Consider the following 27,804-nt stretch of genomic DNA (forward strand, 5'->3'; position numbering starts at 1 on the left):
CCTCCCTGGAAGCATTCACAGGGCAGCAAATACTGCTGGTAAATAGGGAGGGATGGTGGGATTTATAAAATCTAGTGTACATACAGGAAAATGCTGTTTTTACATATCTGTAAGTTAAAATGCTTGAATCTGCTTACTTCAGGGTTCAGTTTTTTCTTCAGTGAGTAGTGTCTGAAGTTCCTTCTGATTTCTGCACTGCTCAAGTCGGCAAGAGAAGCAGCTGCTAATATGCATTTCTGGAGCTAACAAGAGAGTATCACCAAAATGCCAGTGAATTAACCACCAAGAATCACCCTGGGAGTAAACATCAGCCAAAAGTAGAATTAGTCGCTGCAAAACATGTATGTTTTGTATGGGGCTGTAATGGCTCTCACTGCTGGACACTGCTGTGTGAAGTGGTCCCAGCGAGGTGTTTGATCTGTGTAAGTGAGGTGTAGCAGCTGTGTAAGTGCATTGCAGATCTTACCTGGGTATAGCAGATCTTCTGAGCCATCTCTGACATTGGTAGTTAGCCTGTGGTGAGGATGAGCTCTTACTGAGAGGTACTTTAAGAGGTACTTTGAAGGATACATGTGCAGGACAAGTATGAGAAATTTGTTTACCTTTTGCAGGCCCTTGGATGTGTAGATGGTTTTCTGTACACAGGTTCTTGTAGATAAGTACTTTTAGGAGTGTCAGAGTAACTACTTCTGGTTGTTTGCTTCAAATTTGTCTGTGAGAATTCATTTCTGCTAGGCAGGGAGTCAAATTTCCTTATGATACTTTTTAGTAGTGGCTCTCTGGAAATCCTAGCTCATAATGTCATGGGGTCCTGCAGCAATACTGCTATACATGTGTATGATTAACAGATGTGTTGGTGGATATTCATTTTATGGTTAAAAAGAGGGATTTTTCTGACTTCTTCTGTGGCAAAATATGGAAAACTACGGTGGAAATGGCAGTAGGAGTGTAGTGAGTTTCACTGAGTTAGTGGTGTCAGTTAGGCAAGAGTCTATCTGAGAGTCAGGTTGGCTAGTGTTCTGGTTTCATCCTCTTAAACTGTTTGTCACTAGTTGATCAGGTGGGAAAAGTTAAGAAAAGATTCATCCTTGTTGGTAGTGATGTTTGAAATAACCCTCTACCAACTACCTTGCCAGAATCTTCTCAGAGTCTTTCATTGGTGCTTCTGGCATTTGTTGTTGGTTTCTATAAGTATCTATATGATGGTCATTTGTGCCTAAGGGTTTGTTGTGAACATTTGACTGTTTTTGCATGGCAGGTCACAGTAATGAAAGGCAGTAGTAGGAATAAGGATCATTCGACAGAAGGAGAAGGAACTGGGAAGCGACCAAAAAGAAAGTGTCTTCAGTGGCATCCCCTGCTTGCCAAGAAACTCCTTGACTTTTCTGAAGAGGAGGAGGAAGAAGAGGAGGAGGAAGATATTGATAAGGTAGACTTCATTGGATACTTGGACTGCAGAAGGTGAATGCTGGGTCAGATTCACCTCAGCAGCGTTTTTATTCTATTTCTTGCTTTTCTCTTTCCCAAGCTAACCTAGTCAGTTAAAAAGATAAATAAGGTGATACCATGCACATAATGCTATAATGAGAAGTAGGAAATAACAAGACAATGTGGCTTGTCAATCATGATTTTAAAATCTTTGACAGACCCCTGTTTTTTAGAGTTAGTTGAGTAGTTTTAGCAAGTTACTTTAATAGCATGTTGCACATCTTGGTCTTGATTGCTTAAGGTTGTTCTTGAGATGTATTTTTAATTGTTTATTTTGGACATAGTGTTAGCTGGTGTTCAGTATCTGCTTCCAGTGACTTGGAGGACATACCAAGCTATAATTATTTTATTTTTCTTAAAATCTGGAAGATTGCAAGAGAAAAAGAAGGAAAGGCTGACAAAATTTTCTGCTATCTTTGTGTAAGAAATTCAACCTATCTTCTGGAATATTGTGAGTGCAGGTGGAATAATCTCCCTGTTTTGACACTTGATATTTTGGTGTTGTTTAATGATATTAGTTGTACCCTTCTTTCATAAGGACCCCACTGCGTCACCTCACAGATATACACTTAGAGTCGACCTCTATAATGAGAAGCCGGAATGGGAGCTGTTCGGTTTGGAGACACGATATTTCCATCGTGTGCATAATGTTCATATTGGCATCTCCTTGATGCCCTGCTAAGTCAGGAGTGAGAGATCAGTGCTGAGGAGGCATACGGGAAAGGGTGAGTGGTCCTTGACAAGGATAAGGAGCAGCTAGAAAGGGAAGGTGGGGGGGGTGGGGGGCAGTGCTGTTTATTGACCTCATGGGTGACTTTCCACTATGTAGTATAAAATAGCAATGTTGTGGTTAGGTAGGTGGTGGCTTTCTGTCTGGTAATAACTTCATTAGGTTGTAACTGGCTTTCTGCGGTGTGAGTAGTGTGCTGGTCTCTGAGCTGAGTGAGTGCATTTTGGTAGTGGATTCTGTTGGGAATTGCCCTCTGGCAGTTACTGGGCTGCAATGCAGTGGTTGTAGTGCAGTACAGCCCACAAGCTGGGAAATGAACATCAAGAGCTGGAGAAGCAACTGGTACCTGTGTGCTCTTGTTCCTGTGCACTTTGTCATTGTGAACACGTGTCATTGAAGTACAAGGCAACTCAGCTCACTTAGTGAAATATGACGAAGATGGTATCTAGTATGTAGGAAATGGGGATAGGGAGGATATCCTCCTTTTATCCCCTTTAGGGTGGTTGTTAGAGAGTAGTCCTCAGCTTAGAAATCTGCTCCGCTTGCAAATCAGTGCTTAAGTTTTGAATGAACCTTGGGCCTTTGGGCAAAGTCTGATGTGGAATTCCTGGTCTTCTAGGTGGAGTGGATGGCCTTTAGAAACATGCGTACAAGTCCATATGCATCTTCCTCATTCAGACAAAGCATAAGCTCAGTCTCTGAGAAGCATGAATAACCATGTTTACATCTCTTTCCTTTGGTTCTATTAGGTGCCTCTCCTTGGCGCTGATGGTTTAGAGCAGGATGCTGATGAAACCGAAGATGACGAGTCCTCAGAGCAACGAGCTCGCCGACCAATGAATGCATTTCTCTTGTTCTGCAAACGCCATCGCTCTCTGGTTCGGAAAGAACACCCTCGCCTCGATAACCGTGGCGCAACCAAGATCTTGGCAGATTGGTGGGCTGTTCTAGATCCAAAAGAGAAGCAGAAATACACTGACATGGCCAAGGAGGTAGGTACTACCAGAATGGATGATTTAAAAGGAGCTTTCTACATGGTTGTCTGTCTTATGTTTCTTAGTATATTAAAAACTTTTTGTGGGGTCTTTCTCTTCTCTGAACTCCTTAGCTTACCCAGTAGGATTATGGTACCCAGAACCAAGTTGTTCTTGCTTTGATTCTCCTGGTCTTGCAGACCAGAAAGGAAGTAAATAAGTCTGTGTATGCAAACTAATATGGTTCTAGTAGTTGTTTGAACAAAGCATGTGCCTTCTGTGGTAGATACAACCTGATAATCCCAGAACTGCAAACATTAACATGACAGATTATGGCTTTTGAAAACACTAAATAATGCAGTTCGTGTCAACTGACTGTAATGATACTTACATCATGCTGTGTATTTGCTGCCAATTATATAGCTTGACCAAGCCAGAAGTATACTCAGCAAATTCAGTCCCATTTTACTTATGATACTAAAGAGTTTTAAATTAGTTTAAGTACTAAGTACTTACTAGTTTAAATATTCTCCCTATATATTGAGTAGAGCAAGGCACACAGTTACTTAGGCTGATAATATTCCTCTGGAACATATTGCAATAGTGATATGTGTGATATAGATTTTGTGTAACCATTGAATTCAATCTTAGAAAAAACAACAGAGGGCCAGTGAAAAGGAAGAGCTTCTCTCATTTGTTGAGTAATGTTAGGATACTTCAAGAAGTACAGATAGCTGTGAAACAGTTGGGAAAACCATAGCCTGTCTCTCCCATCTCACCTGAACTTGAGTACTGGTGTTAACACATGTAAGATCTGAACATTTGGACAGTAGTTTGTGTGAACATGGAAAGGCCCACAGGAACAGCGAAGGGCTCTGCAGAAGGCTCCTTTTTAAAGCATAGGGCAGAGTATGACACAGTGTTTAAATACTTGAGTCTCAGCTTTGTTCAACCATTCCTGATGTGTTCTGCATTCCCACTTACAGATTAGTGATGCTTCTTGCAATGTGTGGAAAAAGGGCACTTAAAAGACTTGGTACAGATACAGAGAGAGGAAAAATGAAAATGAAGAAAGAGGGTTTTTTGGAAGAGACAAATCTGATGTGGCTGTTTTTTTAGCCTTTTGTCTTGATGAAGGAAACTCATTCATTAAGAAGGAAAATAACTGCAGAACTTCTGTATGAAGTGACACATCTGAAGCTATTAATCATACTGTTGAAAAAATCATCGTTTCTATAGTAATTTATTTATTTCTTCTGGCACAGAGCGAATTGCATATTCAACGTCAAAGGGGAACAATAAATCTTTGGTAGTTTAGATCATTGCCGCTGATTCCAAGGATGTTTAGAACAGACACAGTGTATAATTTCTATTCCTTAAACAGTTGTGTTGCAACAATAATTAGAAGCTATAATATGCCACTGAAAGTATCTTTGCAAACAAGCCTCTTCTGTGTGTGGATCGCTTGTTTAATGCTCACTCTTACAGTTAGGATTACTGCTGGGACTGACAGGAGGATGCTAACTAATATCACTTCTAGTGAGAACTGTGTATTGATATTTTGGTTTTTCCTAACAAGAGCATACTTAAAAGTCAAAGTTGAGTGCCTTTGGAATGACATCGAAGTACTGTTGTAATTTTCATGTATATACTGACAAGCCACATTTAGGCAGGATAAGCTCACTCACTGTATTTTAAACCTCAGTGAGCTTATGTGTGTGTGTGTGTGTGTGTGTATATATGAATTGCAATGGTTACAACTTCTGTTGGATTATGAACTTGAGAATGCTTTTAGTACTTGAAGTCAGAGTTTATAAAACCAGTTAACTCGGGTCTAGCATCTAGTAAGCAACTTTATCACTTGTATAATACCAGCAACTGGTACTATCTCAGCAGTATGCAAATCAAAGTGTAAGTGTACGTACATAACTTGTCTGGCTCTACAATTTCTTAAAAAAATTAATTAATTAATTAATTAAATTTAAAGGGAAAAAAAAAAAAAAAGACATTTAGGATTTCTAAAGAGAGTAAATGAGGAACCTAACACTTTGCCATATGAAATTATGGAAAGGTTCCTGGTGGTTTAGACCCCTTTCCCTGAGAGGATAACGAGGCCCTGTGGTTCATTCAGGCAATTCTGGAAAACCCCTTTTATGTACCTGCCTGCCCTTTGGGATGCCTTAATTTCGTGGAAAAACTGGCCGATGCTCCTTTTTATTTTCAGTCACGTGGTTAATGATCTTTAGAAGCAGCACTTGCGTTGGGGATGTCATACTGTGTCTGCAATGGCATACCTGAGCTCTTCTCCCAATGAGTCCTTTGCCCGTGATTTCCCAGATAAAGCCAGAGGGCCTGGAGCTCCCTGAGTTGCTGCCTTGGCAGCTGCCTTGGCACAGGAGAAGACAAGTGCCTGGTTTCCCTGTTGCAGCCTGATGAGCTCACTAGGTAACCCAACAGCCTTCAGAAATGAAGAACAGCATAGTATTTTGGGGGATTTTTTTTGTTTGTTTATGTAGATCTCTAGTACGATTTTTACATATTTATTTTTTCATAGGAAGTTGGTGGAATTTACACATATATTTAACATTTAGAAAGTGGTGGCTGCTGCCCAGAGGTGTAGCTTGAATCCGCTTTGTGAGCTTCTGAAGAAGCAAACTTTTTGTTTGGTGATGATAGCAGCTCAGAGAAGTTATATTTAAGTACAGCACCTATTCTGACCTCAGCTCTGAAATGGCACCTGTCCCACCACATAGTGCGTCCTTCCCCAAGCTTTCACAAAGAACATCGTACCAATCTCACAAACATATCCTCAGTTTTTTGGTTTTTTTTCTTTTTCTTTTTTTATTTATTATTATTAATCTACCTGAGATTTCAGGACATGACACCCTACAGGGCAGTCCTAAAGGCACTGCTGTGCCACTCTGCCTGGGAACAAATGTGGTGTCTTTACTTTCCAGAATAAGGAAATTAATTTTTCTTTTTCTTTTTTTTCCTTAAAGTGACTTTAGAGACTTCTTTAGGCCGCTGTGTTAAATTGGTTTACTGCACAGTTGGTTGAATGGAGGAAAAGAGTAAGCTCTCCTACTGCCTTCGGCTGTTTCGTATTCCTGTGTAGCTCATTTAAGTTATCTTCTCATGAGCTGCCAAGTAGAATCTATCACTACTTTTTAGGCCTTGGTCTAATAGTCACGACAGTCGATACTGAAAATCTGCCAGAGGTTTGGACAAGGCCTCTGTATATATAAAACTATTCCTTGGTTGTTGTTTAACTTTTACATTTATTTGTTTTCCTTTTCATCACAAGTTGTTGAAATTCTGACAGTAGCCTCTGAGTTGTCCTTCCTGAAGTGACTCCTGAGTAGGGTTTAAAGAGCACTGTTAACATTAACTTTTGGGCTTTGCAGAGGCAAAAATCCCTTAATGCACTATAACACTTGTATTGCCCTTGTTGGAAACTGATTAAAAGCTTATTGCTGCTTCATCTCGCGAACGGTGTGAATTATGGTTCTCATTTGATGGGCAGCCTGTCACATTAATCTGTAGAATAATTCAATTATTTAGAGCAGCAGTGCTGATACAAAGAGCTTACGTACTTCATCGCTAGAGCTTCTGTGCTTTTAACTCAGCAGGCTGGAAACATGATTCATGAGTGGGCTGGAGCTTTAACAATGGAAGGCAAAGCTTTCTTTGTGCATTTCCTTTCCACCTCTTCCCTTATCCCCTCCCCTTCCCTGGTGAGGCTATTTTTGTGGTCTGCATTCACTGGTGAAATGAACTCCCAAACCAAACTGAGGAAAAGGGAAAAGGGGTGAGATGAGTGATGCCATGGTCCTTCATTTGCAGATTTAATACGTCTTCCCTGTTCAGAAAATACAGGGTGTATGTGGGTCAGCAGCCCCTGCAGATTTTTATTATTTATAGCCATTTCTATAAATACAGGACTTGACACAGTGGGATCACACAGTGCCATGCTGCTTGTAAATTGGATCATTTTTATCCTTGCTGCAGTCTGGAGGTAGAGAGCGCCAGCTGGTAGTGTAAGACTGAAGTGAAAGTAAAAGAGATGCACGTGTGGTAGGGAGGCTGCCACAAGGCACAGTGCTGTGTGTTGAGCTGGGAAAGTATGGCAGTGACTCTGCAAGAGGACAGGGCTCTGAGTGCTCATTGTGTTTTGATACCAGAGGGCGTTTTTTCCCTTCTGTGTGAGTTCCCTTGCATGTGTATGTGTGAAACATAGGTGTCTTTCTGTGGTAGAACTGGGATTGTGGATAACTGGACAGGTGGGGGCTTGTGTCATCACAGAAGCAGCTCTCTGCTGCTGCCCTGGCATATAGCTGAAGAACTCACTTGGTTACTTGCGGCCATCGAAGCCAGACCTACCTAATAATGACTTGGGAAGAATTCAGCCCCTTCTCCCTGCAGTGAGCACTGGTTCATGCTTGGCAGCATGCCTCCAACAGCAGCAAGTACTGCAAGTCACTATTATTTGTTAGGCAAACGTTTGCAGCTGGAATGTTTGGCATGTTCCTCTGATTCATCTATTTTCTACCTTGCATGGCAGCAAATTTGAAATACTGAAGTGTGCTCATCATATTTAAATTATTTTTTTTAATTTCTTTCCTGGGCAGCAAGATACCTGGGAAACATCTCTGCTGAATTTGAGAATAAGAACAGATTCCCATCCTCTCATTTATTACCTCCCCCAGCCAAACCCTGTAGGATCCAGGTCTTACTTCCCCATGTGTAGTCCTACTTAGGTTATTTTGCTGCCTCAAACCAAGAAGACAGCAAACAACTAAGATATGTGGTCAAGGCCAGAGGAAACTTTAAATGGTCCTAGTTCATTTTATTGCAGTCATGCAGGATTGTTTTGGAGAGGGCTGGGGTGACTTATCAGAAGCTACTGAAAAACAAAGAATACTGGAATCAGTTTATTTTCAAATGAATTTGCTTGGCTTGGAAGAGAATTTACTTCAAATACTCTAAAATATCAGACTACTAGAGAACAAGTGCAACAAAGGGACATTACACTGCATTTATTGCCAAGTGAGTGTTTTCATTTCATTCAAACTAGAAAGCAAACGGACTGCACTTGAAAAAGAATTCAGGAAGCTATCTTCTCTGTTTCCCAGACAGTGAGCATACAAGCCCCGGAGAGCTGTTTGCAGGATCAGAACTTAGGCCTTATGTTCATAATAAACCCTCACTCAGGAAAGGAAAGAGAAAGTGACTTCTTTTAAAATACGGCTTTGCTTATCTTCTTGTTAGACGATGCTGGTGATTGGACTCTGAGCACATGGTTAAAAAAAATCAAGGCATTTAAGGATTATTTATTGAATCTTCTTACAAGCAGTAGATAATTTCATTATCAGTAATTTTTTCTTTCTTTTGTAGTACAAGGATGCATTTATGAAGGCAAATCCAGGGTACAAGTGGTGCCCCACAACAAACAAACCTGTGAAAACCCAGACTTCCACTGTTACAAGCAGGAAGAAGCTGTGGGCCTTCCCTTCAGACTCTGCAAAAGATATACCAAGCCCGAGGAAAGTGACAAAAAGTGAAGAAATGCCACAGCTTAACTTTGGGATGGCAGGTGAGACTTCTGTCTTGTGAGGTTTCTCATAAGTAAATATCCGTGTTTTGTTTGAGGACTTGACAGGTGGTAGAGACACCGACCCTGGAGATGTTCAAGGAATGACTGGATGTTGTGTTGAGGGACATGGTTTAGTGGGAGCTATTAGTAATTGGTGAACAGTTGGACTGGATGGTTTTTTAGGTCTTTTCCAACCTTGGTGATTCTATGGTTCTATGGCATTGAGGCTGAACTGCAAGACCTACAGATGTGTTTTGTGTCCCCATGCTAGGTTCCTAACACTGTATTTAAACTTCTGCGTAACAACTTGGTACCATTTTCTATAGCATATGTTTGGTTTTTTTTAGCGTCAAGTCCAGATATATGTGACATCTTTTAAGATGCGATCATTTGCAGTCCAGTTGTGATTTATTTTTGGCTCAGGATCATCTGCTGTTAGGACTAGAGATTTTCATTTTCTAGCTCTTGTGGATGGCTGTTCCTGAGGAACTATGTTTTCTGTATTTAAAGCAAGGATAGTATAATTTTGTTGTACTTAAAAAATAAAAAGAAGTATAAACAAAAGTCAGTACAGTTAGAGAGCCTGTACTGGTGAAGTACAGGTAATCTCTTGCTGATATCCACAACTAGCAGAATATGATATATTAATGTTCTTAAATACTGGCAGTTTAAGAACCAGGGTGGGAAATTATTCCCTAATACACACAGCTTTCCTCTTTAAAGTTTCTCATTTAATAAATGTCGATGCACTTCAGAAATTTTCTGTATCTTACCTAGTTTATGGTGACTGTGTGACAGGATTTTTCTGCTTACTGACATCATCTGCTAGAGAAGGGGAAATGATTTTATGTAACAAGTAAGGGGAAAAAGAGGGATAAAAAGGATTTTATACTTTTTTTGCCACTTCAGTGGTATGAAAATTCCTGTAATGAAATTCCTCCTGGCTACAACAAAACTGTGAAATGTAATTCAGAATACTTTTTCATGCCACATATTTAGATGTGAGAGATGAGTTCTGAAACCTGCAAGCCTCCTCATCCCATTCTGCTCTTGCTAGCAGAGGGGCATAATTTTTTCTAGTTACAGGTACACTGACTTAACTGGAAGAACAAGTAGTAGCTCTTGGTCCGCTCAGCTGCTGTCCCTCCCCATTCTAGCTGGAATATTCAACTGCAGAGCTCCTGACAGGAGAGATCTTTAATCAACATCTGACAGAGAACTTAAGAATTAATTAGAAAGTAATCCATTCTTTTAATCTATGGAGACATTCAGTTCTGAAGAAGGCCCTATTTTGTTTTAATGTGTTTTTTTTGTGGGATTTTTTATTTTTTTTTTATAATCACTTCACTTCAAACTGAGTAAGCAAGTATAGTGATTCACAGGGGTCCTGCTCCAGGCCCCATGCCAATGAAGTCCAGCTATTTCACTAGAATAGCAGTAGCCCATGAATTAATGACTGCTTCTGGCAGAGATATTAGCAGCATCTAAATCACAGGTCCGTCACACCAAATGGATTATAAGTGTCATAGTAACCGTGTTTTGTGTTCTTCCCTCAGGTTTGTGTGATAGCTTAGTTCAAATCTGACTGCTGAGTCTAGGACATCCTCTTTTAAAATCCAGGCTGTGTACTGGCTGATTAACTAAAATGTAGCTGAATGACCATAGAAGTACTTTTGTCCCTGAAATGCTGCTGACTTGGCTGTTTTGCGTCTTCAAAGCAGATAGCTTCATTAGAACAAGGATTTTCTGACTGTCCAGTCATTCCAGGAAACCTGCTTTATTTGTTTGTAACCGTAAATCCTTTTTTTATTTATTTTTACTTATTATGTTTTCTGAAATCAAATATGTCCCTGTGCTGGTCATCTCTCCTTTTACTTGTGGTGTTACAGCATCACTGGGCTTCTGACCTGCAGCATTACTAGTGATGTCCTTGCTTTTCCAACCTGTGAGTTGCAGTTGAGCATGTTTTTGTCATGGCATGTCTCTCTTGTGTTCTGTTTGAGGGCGTAAGGCAAAGACAGCTGTTGTTCTCAGTCGAAGGTGTCCAATACTGCACAGTCACAACTACAGAGCTAAAGTGGGCAACATCTTTCCTGGAGGAAAGTGGAGGATTTCCAATGCTTTTACGTTTCTGCCTCAGAAGAAGACGCTTCCTAGACTAGCCAATGTCATGATAGAGATGCAATTTTTATTCTTTAGAAAGAAGCTTAATTCTGAACTCAGGTGAAAGTTAATTGAAACTCTTACTTGTTGATCTTTGCTTTTATCCCTTTCTCAGTTTTTTCTTTTTTCTCAGATTGAAAAATTGTGATGCTGAACAAGCCAGCCTTCTGAGTTTCCAACCAGGCTAATACAAAGAAAGCATATAATTTCCATATAGTGGGATGGTGTAAGCTTAATCAATGCTGAAAGCCGTTTAGGAGGCCACAAATCACTTCCTATTCTGCAAGTCAGATGTGTATGCTATTTTCTCATAACTGTTGATTTAACTGTAAAGTACTTTAAAGTAACACTTAAAATTCTTACACTTTCATTCTAGTGGATTCTTAATGCCATAAGAGAAACATTGTGCTGAGAAGGCACTATAAGCATATGGCGCTGTTTGTGTGTATACATTTTTTGACTTCCTTTATGTGAAGTTATTTTGTAATTTAAAACCTTAGTGAAAAGATGTTTGTCTTTACCAAGATCAGACAGATAAGTGCTAGCCCTTTGCTACAGCTGCAGCATCAGTATTCAAGCTGCTTGAGCACAAAATTAAATGTTCACTTTCCACTAAGCTGTAATTTTTTTTTCTCCTCATAATTTTTAGTTTTAAATAAACAGTTTAAGTATTTGCTTACTTGAAGGAAGTGAGGGGGGGGGGAAGGTCTGTCCTTGTCCTATTGTTAGACAGTACTTATTTGAATAGCAGAAAACTGAGACCACATACTCGGAAAAGAAGATATTTAAGAAGTAGAGGATGAATTTTAGAGCAATACGCTAGTTCTTCATTTGGCAAAAGCTGAGGAGAAAGACATAAGACAACTAGAGTGAAACTCAAGGGAGCAACTATGGATGATCCATGTGGTGCAGGCATAAGGCAACGCTGTACTGCAGTGTGTCAGGCAAAGCATTTTCAAGAATTGTAGAGAAAAATCAGTGCTGTTGAACAGACCACAGGTGAGAGCTCATCTGATGTGATTGCCCTGCTAGTCATTCACGTACAAGAAAGACTGGCTCTACCTAGAGTAACTGAAGGGGAATCACAAGGACTGTGAAAGATGAATGAATGATGACATCAGAAGATCTTGACTTCTTTAGGCTAGTGAAGCTAGTAGAGGATCAACAGGGGTCACTGCTGTAAAACAGCAGAGGAAGATGCCATTTAAAGAGAACACCGATCTCAGCTTGAAGGTGTGAGCAGCAGAAAAAAAGAAGTGTACCTTTTCCTAACTCTGAGTGGATCTAAGCTGATAACTGGAAGAGAGCTCTAAATGCTTAACATTTGGCTTCTATGTTGTCTTTTCAATATGAATAAACAAAGTAGAAAGCAACTAGCAGCCCCTAACTGTGAAATATGGAGCTCAGTAAGATCGTGTGGAGATCTGGAGATCTTTTCCAGGCTTTCTTTCCAAACTACCTGACTGTCATGTCATTGTCTTTCAAGATGTGCGTTCAGTTTTGAATTGCTCTGATTCCCTCTGGTTTGAAGCACAGAACTTTACTTGTTCAAATAACTTCATGGTAAAAGTTCTGTATTGACAGGATCAATTGTGGTTAAGTATTTGCCAACTCTTCCTACTTTTTGTCTGCATTTATTCAGCTACTCATTACTAGTTCTATGCTTCTGATAGTGCCTTATCTCTTTGCAGTCTTTAATATCATTTGTGCTTTTTTAAACTTATTGTAAAATGCTAAAAAAAAACAAACACATATTACCTCTACCTGTTCAGAACAGTAAAAGAAAAAATTATTTCCAGTTGAATACTGAGTTTAAAGCTAGATACTATAAAGATTGTATTCTTAAGATAATGACCACTCTTCTATTCTTGAGATAGCAGATGAACTTGGTTTATTCATGTGGCTTTTCTCTGCTTTGATTTTCAAAAGAGCATCGTTAACAAATCTTATCCTGTGATTGTCAATAGGAGAAGCTGTCTTAGGGAGGAACTTTGGCAGTGCCTGTAATATTGAACTAACAGTATCAGCAAGTGTACCTCTGAACTGGAACTTGATTATCTGCAGTGATAAACCAGTAGGAGGTTTGCAATACAGTTTGGGCCCATGTCAATTGACTCTCCAAAAAGTACAGAGGCATGGCTCACAAGTTGGAGCAGGCCAGAGAAATTGTCTGTCCAGTGGGTGTTATGGATGCAACCATTCTGTTAGAGGCTAACAATTTTAAAGCACACAGAAAAGGAGAGTTGTGCCAGTTGGCCTTAATTCCAGAGGATGGTCCTGGGCACGTGCAATTTATTGTTGTAGAGAGAGGTTTTTATGTAGGCTAGATAAAGGAAATTGGAAGATATAAGTACAAGCTTCTGGGAGACCTAAGTACTGTCTGATGCTGATGTTTGCGGAAATACAGCAAGGACTATGATTTTTCTTTCTCTCACATTGTGGCTACTGTATGAAACATTTGGACCATGGATTTTGTCCTTCCATCTGTATGGCTCTCTGTTAAATTGTGACTCTGTATTGCTCCCAAGGCACTCTCCCAAAATCAGACAATTAATCTTCATAATGATGAAGAGTAAATACTGTTTTGAGTGGAAAAGCTACTCCATGAGTAATGTTGCACCAGTGTTGATAGTTTTCACTTTTTGTTCCTTTTTTTTTTTTTCAGAACTTGTGAAGTGCAGGGAGGCTGGAGGCTAGAAACTGTCAGAACTGAATATTTGGAGTAATAACACTTATCTTCATTCTGTTTTCCTCTGTTAAATGTTGTATTGGTTGGGCAACAAGTAGGCAGGCAGCCTGCTTGGCCGGTGTCTCGGCCGTTCTGGCACAGAGGCCTGAGAGTGCTTCATGCTTCAGAGTTGTCAGGTTGACACTTTGCACCACTAAACGCAGTTTGAAATTAAAGCAAAAAGAAAATTGGAATTTTGCTTCAGAGCTTTATCATGTCATTTTGTTCCATCCCTTTTCTTGTTCATCATCTAAGGTAGGGAGCCACTCCCTTGGTAGGAGCATCCATCGAGTTATAAACAACAACTCTAATATCAATTAGAGTTTCTTTGTGTCTATTTGTGTATGAGATCATTATACTTGCTGTTTTAAAGATATTCATCTCTGTAGTGCATAAAACCTTTGGCGGTAAAATTTGTAAATCCACGCACTGGGGTGTTAAGCACACAAATCCAATTAAATCCTTCAAACAGCTTTGAAAGCCTTTCCCAGAGGGTACAGAAATGGTTATTTGTGATTCTCTTGAACTGCCTTTTATGGCAGCTTGCTTAGAGTGTCTGTGACAAGTAGTCTTCTGGGGGTTTAGCGCTGCAAATGGTTCTTTAAAAAAGCAAATGAATAAACGTAAGACTTGGTTTTATTCCTTAACAGATCCTACACAAATGGGAGGCCTGAGTATGCTGCTTTTAGCTGGGGAACATGCCCTGACTGCACAAGAGGTAAGGAACCCTCTTCTCTACCTTACCAAAAGTCCTCAGTTTAAAAAGAGCTCTGAAGGGAAATATTTGTCAAGTGGGAGGCAGAACTTAAGGTACTTCATAGTTAACCTCTGGTGGAACTGAAATGTGTCCAGTGATGTGGGTCTTGTTCTCCAACCAAATCTGGGTCTGGTACCAGTTTGGTACTGCTGAATACATGATCTAACCAGGCAAGCCTGCCCAATGAGAGGATATTACCACAGATGGAAAAGATGAGATATAGTGACTGTAAACAAACAGGTGATTTGCAAGCTCTTTTAGTCAAGGAACTCATGTGCTTATGTTCTTGTGTAATATAAGAACACAGCTTGGCACAAATAGCAGCATAAATATATAATAATTTCCATATAGTCATTATGTATGCATTCTGAAACCATGCAAGTGCTAACAAGTAATCAAAGTATTGCAGTCTATTCCTATTGACCAAGTCTTTATGTCTAAAGGGAAGTTCGCAGGTTAGTTGCCATTGCAAACATTTTATTTTTATAAGAGACTGCAGTAAATAAATGTTTCCTGCATATCTCCAGGAGGGCAGAGACCTTTAGGCTCGTTGTTATTCATGACCTTCTTTATGGAACTGTTATAAAAACTGTTCTTGAGGTACCTGATATATTGTGTAAAATAGGTAATCATTTTTGCTTGTTACCTTTTGATTCAGTGTTTCAGTGGTAGTTAGGTGTGGAGCAAACACTTTGTAGACACGTGTTACCCCAAGTGCAGTAAAATTCCCCAAAAGTGCTTGGGCTTGGTTAACTGAACAGCACTTCTGGCTTGTTGTCTGTGTCATAAAGAGGATTCATGAGATGTTCAACCTCTGCATACCTTGACAGCCTACAGATGTATTTCCATGTTAATGCTTGAATGGCTTCACACTTAAACGGTGTTCAGGAAGTTGGCACAACAAGATGGGAGGTGGCATGACTAGCTAAAAAAGAAAAGCTCAAGAATTCATCGTAGAACTGCTAAGATTCTTCCCTCTTGAATGGGGAGACTTCAGCTGGATTTTATTGACTTGAGGGAGAGAGAATTCATTGCCCTGAGGTAACTGTTGAAGTATCCCCCAGTAAAAAGGTTCAGCTGCTGCTTAACTGTGGAAAATATAGGTACTGTTTTTTGTATAAGACAGTAAGTGTATGCAGTATCTCAAACTCTGATGCTTGCATTGAAAAAGGGAATTCTAAATGAAATCATGTAGTCTTCATTTCTATTACAATCTGCATGGCCATTTAAAAAAAAAAAAAAAGTCTATAGTTGAGACTATTTAGTTTGACTGCCTGCATGTATTACTATGCAGGCTCGGGTAGCCTTGTAATCATACATTTTAAAATGGTATTAACATTTTAAAAGCTATTGATATAAAGGAGAAGAGCACTGATACAGTTTGTCCAGGGCTTCTGAAAAGATGAAGAGAATAATGCTTACATAAGAACTCTGCTAATTCCAAGTAAATTGATTCAGCACCCACTGGTACACATGCTTCAGAAAGGAATATACGTTAAATGGATGTAAAGGGGCTTTTCAGATCAGTTGTTTAAAGTTAGGGTTGTCAGTGCTTCAGATACCAAGTAACAAAGTGAGTGTACACTGGCAAAAAATGGTGAAAGAGGCACAGTAGTGATGCTTACAAAAGTGCTTTGATGAATTAGTCACCATTTTTATATGCTGGTTATATTCCTATGTCCATCATTTTTTCAGTAGACCAGAAGGCTTTTCATCTACTAACAGAATTCAGTGTTGTGTGATGGATTTCCAAACAGAGGCTTGAGCTATTAAATGATAGGCAAGGGAAGTTAAAAACCTTAGCAACAGCAAAAAAACGGGCACAAGCAATTAATTTTTGCCTGGCATTTGGGTCCTTTCACCAGTTAAGCAAAACTGTGATGCATATACAAGCACATTTTGCTTAACACTGGAATAAAAATGCTTAACAGGCTTGTTCTTATTACTCTCATTCCAGGAGAGAAAGCCTCACCCTGTTACTTTATTGCAGCTGTTTTATCTGCGGAAAACCTGAAACTCTGTGAGGAGTGCTCCTTGCTTTAAAGCTCGCCTCCCTTCCCTGCCCACGAGCTCCGTTGCTTGCCTTACAGCAGCACCTAGTGGCCTCTATGGTTACTTCCCACAAAACGCTGAATGTGTAGCACGGTCCAAAACCTGACTCTTGTACCAGTTTCCTCTTGCTGCTGCATATCAGGACCACATTAAAGCCGTGCATCAATCAGTGAGGAAGACGATCTGTTTTCACTCATTTTAGAGCAGGCTTTGGTAACCACAAGGGATTATGGTTATATGGTGGCAGTGTCCTTATGGCTTGCTCCTCACTGCTGAAGGACAGTTGTGCAGTGTGTGGTGCTGATCTGTCCAGGTCCTTCAACAGAGTGCTGTGGCCCAGGCTGTAAAAATGACTTCAGTACAATAAAGTGTAAGCAAGTAGGAGGAAAGAGAAGAAATGACGAAAGATTGAGGATACTTTACCACTGCAGGAAATAAAAGCTTGTACTTGTACAGCCGTTCCCTCCAGTAATTGTTGTAATACTTGAGTTGAATTTGATCTGGCAGTAGGTATGTGTGTCTTCAGAAGTCCTGGAGATGATCAGTTTCCCCCAAGAGTGTGGGGGCAACAGCTGGGTAAAAATGGCATCCTCAACTTAATTCTACTATTCAATGAAGGCAGCAGCACTGACTTAAAGTATCAGAAATTAATGGCAAAAACATGACTGTTCTAACAACAAAATTGTCTTAGAATTGCCCCCAAAAATCTATCTTTTAAGCACAAAACTGTAAGAAACGGGGCCTTGCTCATTCCACAGCGTGCTGTTCCCATCTTGTGACATGAAGAAATTGTGCCTGCCCTCAGCATGCGGCCTCAGGCTGTGTTCCTGGGGTAGAATCTGAGTTGGAGGGAGCTAACAGGGATCACTGAGTCCAACCCCTGGCTCTGCACAGGACCACCCAAAATTCAAACCTTGTGTCTGAGAGCGTTGTCTAAATACTTACTGAATTCCAGCAGGCTTGGGGCCACATTCAGTAAATAGAATGGGAGCATTGTTGCTATGTGGTTTTGCAGCAGGGAAAAAAACAAGTTCAGCTGTGTACCTCAGCAAATTGTCGTGTGGCATGGTCCTCCTGCATTTGGATCCAGTGTTCTGGGAGTAGTACAGCTGGCAGATTCCTGAAGCAAGATGCTCTTCTGCTGCTGTCATGATGAAGCATCTGGAGCAGACGGCAGCATGAGCAGCAGTACAAACCGTAGGCCTGGTTACTGTCTGGTGCTTGGTTCCTGCAGCAACAGATGCGCTTGCTAGCTGAATCTCATGTGGGTATTCACCAATAAATGCTATTGACATACCTCCTCTGATAATAAAGGAGATAAAAACTACATTCTCCTTGAAATATTTCAAATAAGTTGGAATTTCACGAAAAATTAAAGATCACTGGGGGGGAAAAAGATTCTATCCTGTTACTTAATCTTCCAAAAATCCCACAAAGCCTCCTTCGTTTCTACTTGTAAGCTGTGCTACATACCCTATTTTGTATTAGCAGTGTACTAACTTTTGGGAGTCATACATGTAAACCTTTAATACTCAGATGTGTCTCTTGATGTTCAAGACAATGCTTTTACAGAAGGATGCTATTTTCAGTAGCATGGGTAAGGCCTGTGTGAATTCTAATCAGGCTGTTGTATTGTGAGTATTTTTTGAGGGTTTTTTTTTGTTGTTGTTATTTTTGAGCAGTCACTTTTCTGAATTTTGATATTGGAAATTACAGCACTTTCTTGCTCTGCTCCTCAAAAGCACCTCAAAAAAGATATCCACTTACATAAGTTATTTAAGCAGTTCTAGGCTTATGGTGCCCTTAACTACTTATTTCATGCTGTGAAGTGATCAGCAATTATTTCCGTCACTTAGCAACACTCAGTGGTTTGAAAAACTTTATTTAGCCTCTAAGTAATTAATGGGAGTGTAAATTGAAGAGATAGTGGCATGGATTGCATCCTGAATACAAGGTAGCTATGTATGCAGCCTGAAACAATCAGTGTTTTGTTGCATATAACTCTTGCAGAATTTGGAATAACAGGAAGAAAAAGAACAAAAGCAAAAAAACCAGTCCCTGGTATTTTTGTGCTATTTCTTATGTGGTTGTTGAACACTTGAATGTAGGTGCAGAGCTATGTTTTTACCTTATTCTCCACGCTCCTTGTTTCAGGTTTCCTCAAATACTTGCCAATCTGATACGACTGATTCTACGGAAGTGTGTCAGAAGTCATCACTGTTTCAGTTTGCAGAGGTGAGTTTCTTTAAAAAGGGATTGTTTTTTTTCCCAGTGTTTTCTTTCAAGAGATATCTGGTGTTCGGCTGGAAGAGAAATCAGAAAAACTGACTGAATTTCATGGTAGCATTTCTTCCTTCTTTTGGGAGTTACAGTATTGGATCATGTGTCAGGTAGATGTGTCTGATTTGAAGTGCAGATGTGTTCAGGAACACAACTGAAAGCCTAGTGTAACACTGGAGCTGTGATTTAAACAGTGATTTAGAGATCTCATTCCTGCACTTGCGTTGAGAGTTAGACTCCAGCTGATACCTGTGCTTGGATGTTATATGTTATTATATCATCTAGCCAGGTCAAATGGGATGCTGGGCAGCCTGATCTAGTACTTGATCTAGCAATTAGCAACCCTGCCTGTGGCAGTGGGTGTGGAACCTGATGGTCTTTGAGGTACCTTGAGGTCCCATAGAAACCATTCTATGATTCTTTGTGACTGCATCAGTCATTAGCTCCATCAGAAATAATTGTAGTTCTGGAATTTCCAAAATTTTCTTCCGTAACCACAAAACAGCTCTATGCATTTCTGCAACATTGCTATTAACGTATTTCTAGTAACTGCTATGCAGAGCTACTGAGCTGAGTTTTTTGTTTTTAAATATAGCCTTCTTCATTCAAATTTTGGTGGATTTAATTGACGCAAATAACACAGGGTTGCAAAGAATCCTGGCCCTTTATAAGCATCACTTGCTTGCTTACATCTTTTCAGCTTCTGAAATGGTCATAATCTAGTGACGTAAATATTTAGCTAAAGACATATAGGATACTAGGCAGCATGTGAGTGTCTGTGGAGAAAAATTTGTCACAGGAGGGGCTTCTTTTTGTTGTTTGGTTTCACACCCACAGCCATGAATCTGACTGCCTTGTCTATATTATTCATCTCTGCATATATTTTCGTATTTCTCCCTAGATGTCATCGCTTGCAGAGCAGATAGATGCCAATCCTTGCATACAGAAAGTGATTTTAGTTTTAACATTAGCTAGCTCACAAGACCTTGAGCTGTAACTTACTTAAAAACTGAGGCTTTCACAATGTAGCAGAGGTAGATTAATGCACTGGACCTTTATTTCTGATTAAAGGCTCGTGTGAAATATAAAATCTACAATTAGGCTCCTAAACAACTTACTGGCTTTTCTTGTTAGCAAGAGGGGAATACCTGATTTGCCATCAATTATAAAAAAAAATGTTTAGAAGCTCCTTAAAATTGATTAATTCCAGTGTTAATTATGGTAGTAATACAGAATCCATCTTTCAGTGAGATACTTCTGATTACTTAACCTGTCATTCGAACAACGTGGTATTTTGTGTGGTCCATTTTGATAACGGTCTGTTTCTTCAGTGTTGCTGTTAAGTCTTCCAACCAATAAGACAAATATGAGTTCACTTACTGAGTTAATTTTGCAGTGCTTAAACAAAAAAGTGCCAGAATAATGTGACTGTATGGAGGAATTGTGTTGTGTGTTGCAAGATATGATATTGCTAAGAGCTTGTGAACTCTGACTTTGACTTACCCATCAAGGAATTGCAGTAAAAGCAAGGAAATAAGCTCACCTGCACTGCTGAAGCTTGCAGTTCAGACGTAGTTCACTGATATTCAGTAACTAGAAATGCATATTAGCTAGTTTACTTCATCTTTCATGGATGTTAAGCAGTTCATAATGAGGCTGCATGTATTTGGTAAGTAGTAGGTGTGTGCGTCAACAGCAGAATAAATGGCATTTGTACCTAGATCTACAATTAATTCAAAGTGTTATTCACAACAAAAAGAGGTGACACAAGTTAAAAAGAAATATTTTTTTAAAAATGCAGCTTCCTTAGTCATTAGGATAGGTCTATTATCTCTTCTAGAAGTACATACATGTGTTGTGCCTCTGCCTTACTTATCTTCCTGGCAAAGTAGCAATTTGTGCTTTATCGGCACCACCATTCTGTGGTTGGGTCTTTTGCTGCACAGTGCAATATAACACAGTGTCAAGTTCCTGTTACTAACCCTCTTTTAACATATCAGTGGGCAAATAAAAAAACCCCTCAGAAAGGTTCTGGTCTGTTTTGTTGATCACGGGAAAGATTTTCATTGTTAAAAATTATTTGGGATCACCATTTACGTGTCTCCTGGGAAAGCAGATGCTGTTTTCATGTTGAAGTTTGATAACAAAACTGGAAAGTGAAATAATTTAAAAATTATTTCTTTTCCTCACAGATCTCTTCAAGCACATCACAGCCAGGAATTCCAGGAGCTGTAAAACAAACGGAAGAGTCTGCATTATTTCAGTTTGCTGAGGTATGATAGCTAAAGCATGTTGGGGGAGGCTGGGAGGAAGCAAGAAGCCAGTATGAGTTGTCACTGAAGGTTAAGCAACTTAGAGATATTTTAAAAAAAAAAGATTTTCTGAAGTATCACTCTGCACTGCTTACGGAAGAGGTCGCAATAGTGGAAAATGATAGCTGCCCTAGACATAGAGATCCTCTAAAAAGTAAACTTGCAGCTAAAAGTCAGCTTACCGTAACTGCAAGGATATGTAGCAGCATTGTTAGGTGGTGAGGTCTAAGCAAACTACCCTTCAGTATGTAAGTTATCCTCCTTCCTTCATGTGTTGAAAATTTAGGGTTTTTGTAGGTGGCTTTTTTAGATGTTTCTTCACCGATGTGTTTAATGTTCCTCTGTAAAGCGATTTCTCACACATTCTCTTTATCTCCATTTGGGGGAGTCTGATACTGCTCACAGAACCTCTTAAGCTAAAGGCATACTCAGAGTGAGCGTGAAGAAACTCCTATTGGAGCTAGTACTATCCTGAAGGAACATTATGAGATGAAAAGATGCCCTGTTGATTATTCGGTGTGGTTACAGAGGTTTGACTACAGACAACAGACATCCTTCTCTTAGATGTTAATCTAATTGTATACGTTGTATTTGTAACTTGGCTAGGATTAGTTGTTAGGCCTTGACTTATTCATTAAAAATGCTAATTACATCACAAACAAACAAACAGAAAAGTGATTTAGGTACCATAAAATACCTGAATAGAGGTAGCCCTATAAAAGGTACAGCAGTGTCTGTAATTGTAAAGAAGCTTTTGTATGTGCAGGTTAAATTGGAAAGTTCTCCCAAGGAAAGTTACTGGAATTTAGCAGGTGAAGCCACGTGCTGAAGCCAAGAAAGAAAAAGATCTAAACTACAGAACATTCTTGTGACGTCCCTCAAGTACAGAATCACAGAATGATTCCATAGAGACCTTTTAAGATCATCTAGTCCCAACCCCTGGCCATAGGTAGGGTCACCTCCCTCTAGACCGGGTTACTCAAAGTCCCACTAGTACAGCATTTTCAAACGTTTCATGAAACCTGACTCAGCAGCACCTTCAAAACTTCACAGAATTTAGATTCTGTTCTCCCCTAAATGGTTAAACAACCATTTAGATCAAACCTGAGAACTGTCTTAAGAATGTGGAAGCGTATTGAATCTCATACCCCATGCTAAGGCAGTTCGCGTGTCACATTGGAGTGCACGTGTGAATCATCAAACGTTGGGGAAAAAGAGGTGCCTAAAAAATTAGGTATTGGAGAGGACAATTTTAAAGTCAGGGCTAATTTTTTTTTTTCCTGTTAATAATACTGAAATGTTTTTGTAGTCTGGGGGAAGTTGTATTTTCTTGGCTATTTTTTTCAGTGTCTAGAGATGCCTGTCATCCCAAAATAAACTTTTTTTCAAGGTTATTCATCATATGTTACACTGTTGTTAAAAAACCTCAATGGCAGTGACTAACTTCATGTTTTATATAAAGTAACGGAGAAATGGTTTTAAGATTGCTGCCTGTTTTTTCATTTGCTTTGTTCCAGGGGAAAATACTATGCATGCTAAAGAACCTCTTTAAGCTGCTTGCTTTCTTTTTTTCTTTTCTTTTTTTTTTTTCTTTTTTTTTCTTTTTTTCTTTTTTTTTGGTAATTATTCTTGCTATTGAAGCTGCTTGTGCTCCTTCAGTTATGGAGGCTTACATTTGCAAAGGGTGTCTTTGTTGAGTCTGGCAAAAATCCCATTCCTTTTTGAGCCACTTCTTACAGGGTCTTGTATATGAATGCATTACTGCATTTAGTAAACTGAATTATGGTAAGCAATTTGCAGTAGATTGCTGTCAGCAATGTACAGTGCCACAAAAGAAAAAGAGGGAGGGAGGGAGAGAAAGTAGTTATATAGCCTGTGGCCAAGTAGACCTGTGAAGAAATGTGAATTGTGCTGTGGTCTGATGTGCCTGGAGACTTCTGGCAGCCATCCTAACTCATTTTTTGGTTCTGACTGGGCATTCTTCATATGTTTCCTTTCTCTTTACCACCCTTGCAGCAGGGTGAGTAAGAATGATTCCTTGTGAAGACAGCAGTCCCACTGAGTAGATTTGTTGTCTTAAATGTACTCTTTGAGTAGAGGCGTCCAAGTCTGCTGTCACTCAGAAATGGCTTATTATATGCTGATGCAGTATAGGATTCTTTCTCTAGAGCCTCAGTCAGCCTGGCTTTCTGTCCCAAGTGTGTTGTGGTCCTCAGTTAAAGTTGAGACCTGCCTTGTGTTGACTTGCTGCAACAGCCAATGAGAATCACGGGAGTGATGCTTTGCAGGATCCTGTGGGTATGCAGGCAGCAATTGCAGTGGTCTTCCAAGATAACACAACATCCTCGAAAGTTGTTGTTTGTTTTTAATTTTGGTGTGTGGCCACATTTTGTTCTTGGCTTTTTCTTTCTCCTCTGATTGTGCAAATACTTGGTCCTTCTTTCTTTTCTTCTCACTGCTACCTTTGTGGAAAGCCAGTATATAGGCCAGTAATTTCTCAGCAGTGGGTTGTGCTACTTGGCATGACGGTTGTTTGCAAGCTGCCTACTCACATGTGCTGCTTGCTGTTGTTCTCCTTGCCGTGTGAAGGAAGCAGAGCAGATGGGGCCCCTTGCTCTCTTGGTCTTACTTGGATGTGTGTTTGGCAAATGCAAACAGATGGTGATGACTGCTCTGCAGAAAAGAGACATTAATACCTTTTAGGCTTACTTTCATCAAGTTTTATCATTTATTGAACATAGATAAAGCTTCCAGAGAGTAACAGCAGTAGAACTGCTGGTACAAACATCTTAAACAAAATGAAGCTGAAAAGCCCAAACTCTTCACTTACAGCTGCTCTTCTGAAGCTTTCCTCTAGGTTATTTAACTGGAACATGTACAGTCATATCCAGCATTCAGTAGAGTAGATTTCTCCTTGCTAGCTTATCATTGTTTAAAAAATAATAAAAAAGAAAGTTTGTTTGAGGATGACTTTTTCCTTGCTATGTTCTCACATACTCACCTTTAGTAGACTTGATGGCAACCCTTTCCATTAAAGGCTTCTGCAGAACAGAAATCTTGAATCCAAAACTTTGCTCAAAATACCGTGAAACTGAGACAGTGAGATTCTGTCAGTATGTTCTGACTAAAGAAGAATTTTGCCTCCCCCTCTTCTAATTGGTACTACAACGTTCTCACATTTTGTTAAGAGTGCCCAGCCTATTGTCAAAACTTAGTTTTTTTCCTCTTTTCTCACACTGTGCATCAGAAGGCAAGATACGCATGGATATTCTCAGGTTGCACTTGAATGTGTGAATGTTCCTTTTCTACCATTCATACTGTGCTGAAGGAACCATTAAGAACTGAGAATGTATTACAGGAGAAAGAGGAAAATGTAAAGCTCTCTTCCCATGAAATGCAGTGCCCAAGGAGTCTTGGGATCCTGAGTGTGGTTCACTGAGCTGCACCAAGGGAGAAGCAGGATTTTCAATTGTTTTAGCTTATTGCTAAAATAATAATTCATGGTCAAATATTACTCGACAGATCTTTGGTGGCTGGCAGTAAAATAATAATAATTATTTTTTTATTTAATTAATTAATTAATAATTAATAATAATAATAATTATTATTATTATTATTATTTCAGGATTTTTCATAATTTATATATATATATATATATTATATTTTATATATAATGAATCTCCTTGACCACAGAAAAGCTGTTCAAATAATCCAGTTAAAAACAACAACAAAATTAAATAAAAAGAGGCTAATTTGATAACTTTTCCATCCAAAAGGTAATGGTCATGTATGTTTTTGGTTTTTTTATAATGAGGCAGATGGCAAATTAACACTGGTGGTCTTTGTCCCTATCCAAAGGTTTTCCAAGACTTCCAGGCCATGTAATGCCATGCCAGACAAAATAAAATGCAAGAAATAATGGATAATTATTATGAGTTCACTAACATAATGCTGCACTTGAAAGCAGGTCAGAACAGTTTGGCAGCAAAAGCAGTTCTGAAATGCAGGGAGAGTTATTTACCAAGCACTGGTACTGGCACAGCAACATCTGTATAGAAAGCTGATCTCCAAATGTAAGGGCATTCTTTCCTGAAGAAAGGAGATGAAATGAACATCCAGTGCCTGTGAAAACAAATAGTCTTCCTCTATATCTGACCAAATAATACCTGGGCTTTTCACTAGAATTTTATTGAACACTGAGCACCACAGTTCATGCTTTTAGGTATGTTTTGTTCACTTGGAGTGACATAAAAAACACAGCGTGATCAGAATATTATTGGTGCTTATGTTCTACTAACTTCTAAATGCCTGTTAAGTGTTTTTTGAATGGGATTGCTAATTTGAAGTAGAGCCTTTTGCCAGAAAGATCGGAAAGTGACAGATTTAGCTAATTCTTTCTTCACTGTTTTTCTCCCTTTCTTTTTTTCCTCATTAACACTAAAATATTTTCTCCTCTGTTCATTTAAAACCTAGATTTCATCAAATACTTCCCAGCTGTCAAATCCTGAGCCAGTAAAGCACTGTGGGAAGTCGGCACTCTTCCAGTTGGCAGAGGTAAAATTTATACCCATTAACAGCACAATGAGAAGATGTGTGGTTTTTCTCCCCTCAGAACATGAGTTGTATAAGGCTTGCATTAAACTCAGTATTTCCAGAGGCATAACTCAGTAAGCAGTCAGATAGCTAGAGAGTTAGGCAGCTGCACCGGGCCTGGGGAACCTGCATCATTTATTGGATGCCATACAGAATTTATAATCTACTTTCAGGATTATGAACCTTCTAACACTAATAAAACTGAGCCTAGGACAACAGCAAAGACAAGACAATTGCGTTCTTTTTAATGGGGAGGATTCAAAACGTGAAGTTTTATTATAGAGACTGGAAGGTGTATTGCTGCATTGGGGACCCAAGAATAAGAGGAGAAAAGTAAACACTGAGATCATCCAGGAATCTGTATGAAGACTTGGACACTGAAGTAGTATATTGAATTATGAAACTGACAGTTGTCAGTAGAAATCAAGAATACAAAGCAAGGTCTCCCAAGATCCTAGAAAATTTATGAGTTTTCAGTGCAACCTTGTAGAGGTCTCCTCTTTGATATGGATAAATCAAACTTCTGAGGCTTGGCCTACAAATGTTAAAATTATATGCTGCAAATAAAAATGATATGCTGCTTTCCAAGTGAGTAAGGGAGGTTCCTACCACTTTGCTCATCTATTTTTTGTTGTTGTTTTCAAAATGATTTCCTGCTTCAATGAGGAAAGTGGTTCTTTGGATCTTTTCTAGCAGTATCCATGCATATGTTCTTGTTGCTGAGGCTAATCCCTCTCATGGTATTTCATGCCATGCAAGGATGGTAATGCTACTAGGAAGATTAACTTTGAGGACTTACACAAGTAGAAGAAAATTTACCTTACCCTAGAGGCAATCTCTGGCAGGAATACTGTTTGTTCATGTGTGCTGCAACATTATCAGCAGTGCCAATGCAAGGGTCATTAACCTTAGCTATGATCAGTGACTTCTGCAGCCCTGGGACAGCAGAAAGGGTTATAACACTGAATTGGAGACTCTAGAAGTTTCAGAGGTGTGCTTTGTTGTGAGACAGAAGTACTGTTCTGTAGCAGGGCTATTGAATCCAGCCTGACTTTTGGAAGTCACCATTCAGAGTTACGATATGACTATGAAGAACCAAGTGCAGGGAAGTGCAGGAGCCTGTCCACAAGAGTGCAGGGTTAGTGCTGCACTTTATGGAACAAGTAAAGCTTGAGTGTGTCAGTGCGGCTTCAGCATGTTGGACAGTTTCCACGATCTCTGTCTCAACTATTATGCAGATAGATTCATACAAGGCTAATTAAATATACAAAATTAGCTTTAAAGGCTCTGATTTGAAGTGGCAAAGGAATACTAAGCATATCTTCCTTATCTCTAGTTCTTGTAGTAGATTAGAGCTGCTGATTTTATTCTTCTTTTGTTTGTTGGCTGGTTTTTGGAGATATCTATGATGCTGGATTGAAATTGGACAATTGGACGATTCAGCTTAACTTTTCAGATAGTAGTTTAGGACCTGGTTTGGAGTATCCCACATAAATTATGCTCACATCATCTCCAGGGCATCCTAAGTTTACAGGTTCATTTGGCAGGTATTTGTGCTGTGCTGCTGTAACTCCAAACCGCAGATGCTGTGCACTGGAGGGGGCTGGACTGCTGTTTGCATGCTGCTCCTGAGCGTGGGAGCCTGTCAGCTTCAGCATTCAGCTCCGCTTCTCCTACATCTCTCTTATGTGGATTCACCAATTTTATCTTATTTTTTCCCTGCTCTGTGCCTTCATTTTCTGTATTTCACAGATGGTGATAAAATGTGAAAGCAGATATAATGCTTTCCTAAAGATTTCTAAGAATTTCTAAGCTCTAAAAACAGTTGGAGCAGCCATGCTGCAGGCTGCTGCTGATCAGCTCTGCTAGGCCTTGTGCACTGCCTGAATGCACGCTTTGTCTTCAGCCTTGAGTGCAGGGAGATGGCAGTGTCCGGGTGCATGTCACTTCCAGGAGGCAAGGAGGCCTCTCTTGTACTGCAGGGTGCTTGCAACACTAACAGTGCCTGGCTGCAAGCATCAATCAGAGACCTGAGCCAGAATTGTCATAGTTTGGGAGGCACAGAGATGGCATTCTGAAGTCTTTTTGCTCTTTCCTGTATGGTAGTGATGAGTGTGATTTCTACAATGGAGGT

At 39.6% G+C, this 27,804-nt stretch overlaps 1 protein-coding gene across 26 annotated transcripts in view; it reads left to right on the forward strand.

Moving 5' to 3' along the window:
* Positions 1-27,804, forward strand: part of BBX (BBX high mobility group box domain containing) — a 125,500-nt gene that overhangs the window by 72,323 nt on the left and 25,373 nt on the right. For 15 of the 26 annotated variants that reach the window (XM_085546218.1, XM_015877871.3, XM_085546268.1 and 12 more), the window contains 7 exons: positions 1,259-1,429; positions 2,968-3,210; positions 8,587-8,785; positions 14,327-14,394; positions 18,640-18,720; positions 20,958-21,038; positions 25,551-25,631. In XM_085546218.1, the coding sequence (XP_085402344.1) occupies positions 1,268-1,429; positions 2,968-3,210; positions 8,587-8,785; positions 14,327-14,394; positions 18,640-18,720; positions 20,958-21,038; positions 25,551-25,631 (915 nt within the window). In that variant the 5' untranslated portion in view covers positions 1,259-1,267. The remainder of the gene's footprint in view (positions 1-1,258; positions 1,430-2,967; positions 3,211-8,586; positions 8,786-14,326; positions 14,395-18,639; positions 18,721-20,957; positions 21,039-25,550; positions 25,632-27,804) is intronic. The other 11 variants (XM_085546198.1, XM_085546203.1, XM_085546212.1 and 8 more) reach the window with 3 other exon arrangements.

The sequence above is a fragment of the Coturnix japonica genome, chromosome 1 (assembly GCF_054131305.1).
Source record: "Coturnix japonica strain WE chromosome 1, WE-NBRP24, whole genome shotgun sequence".
NCBI lineage: Eukaryota > Metazoa > Chordata > Aves > Galliformes > Phasianidae > Coturnix > Coturnix japonica.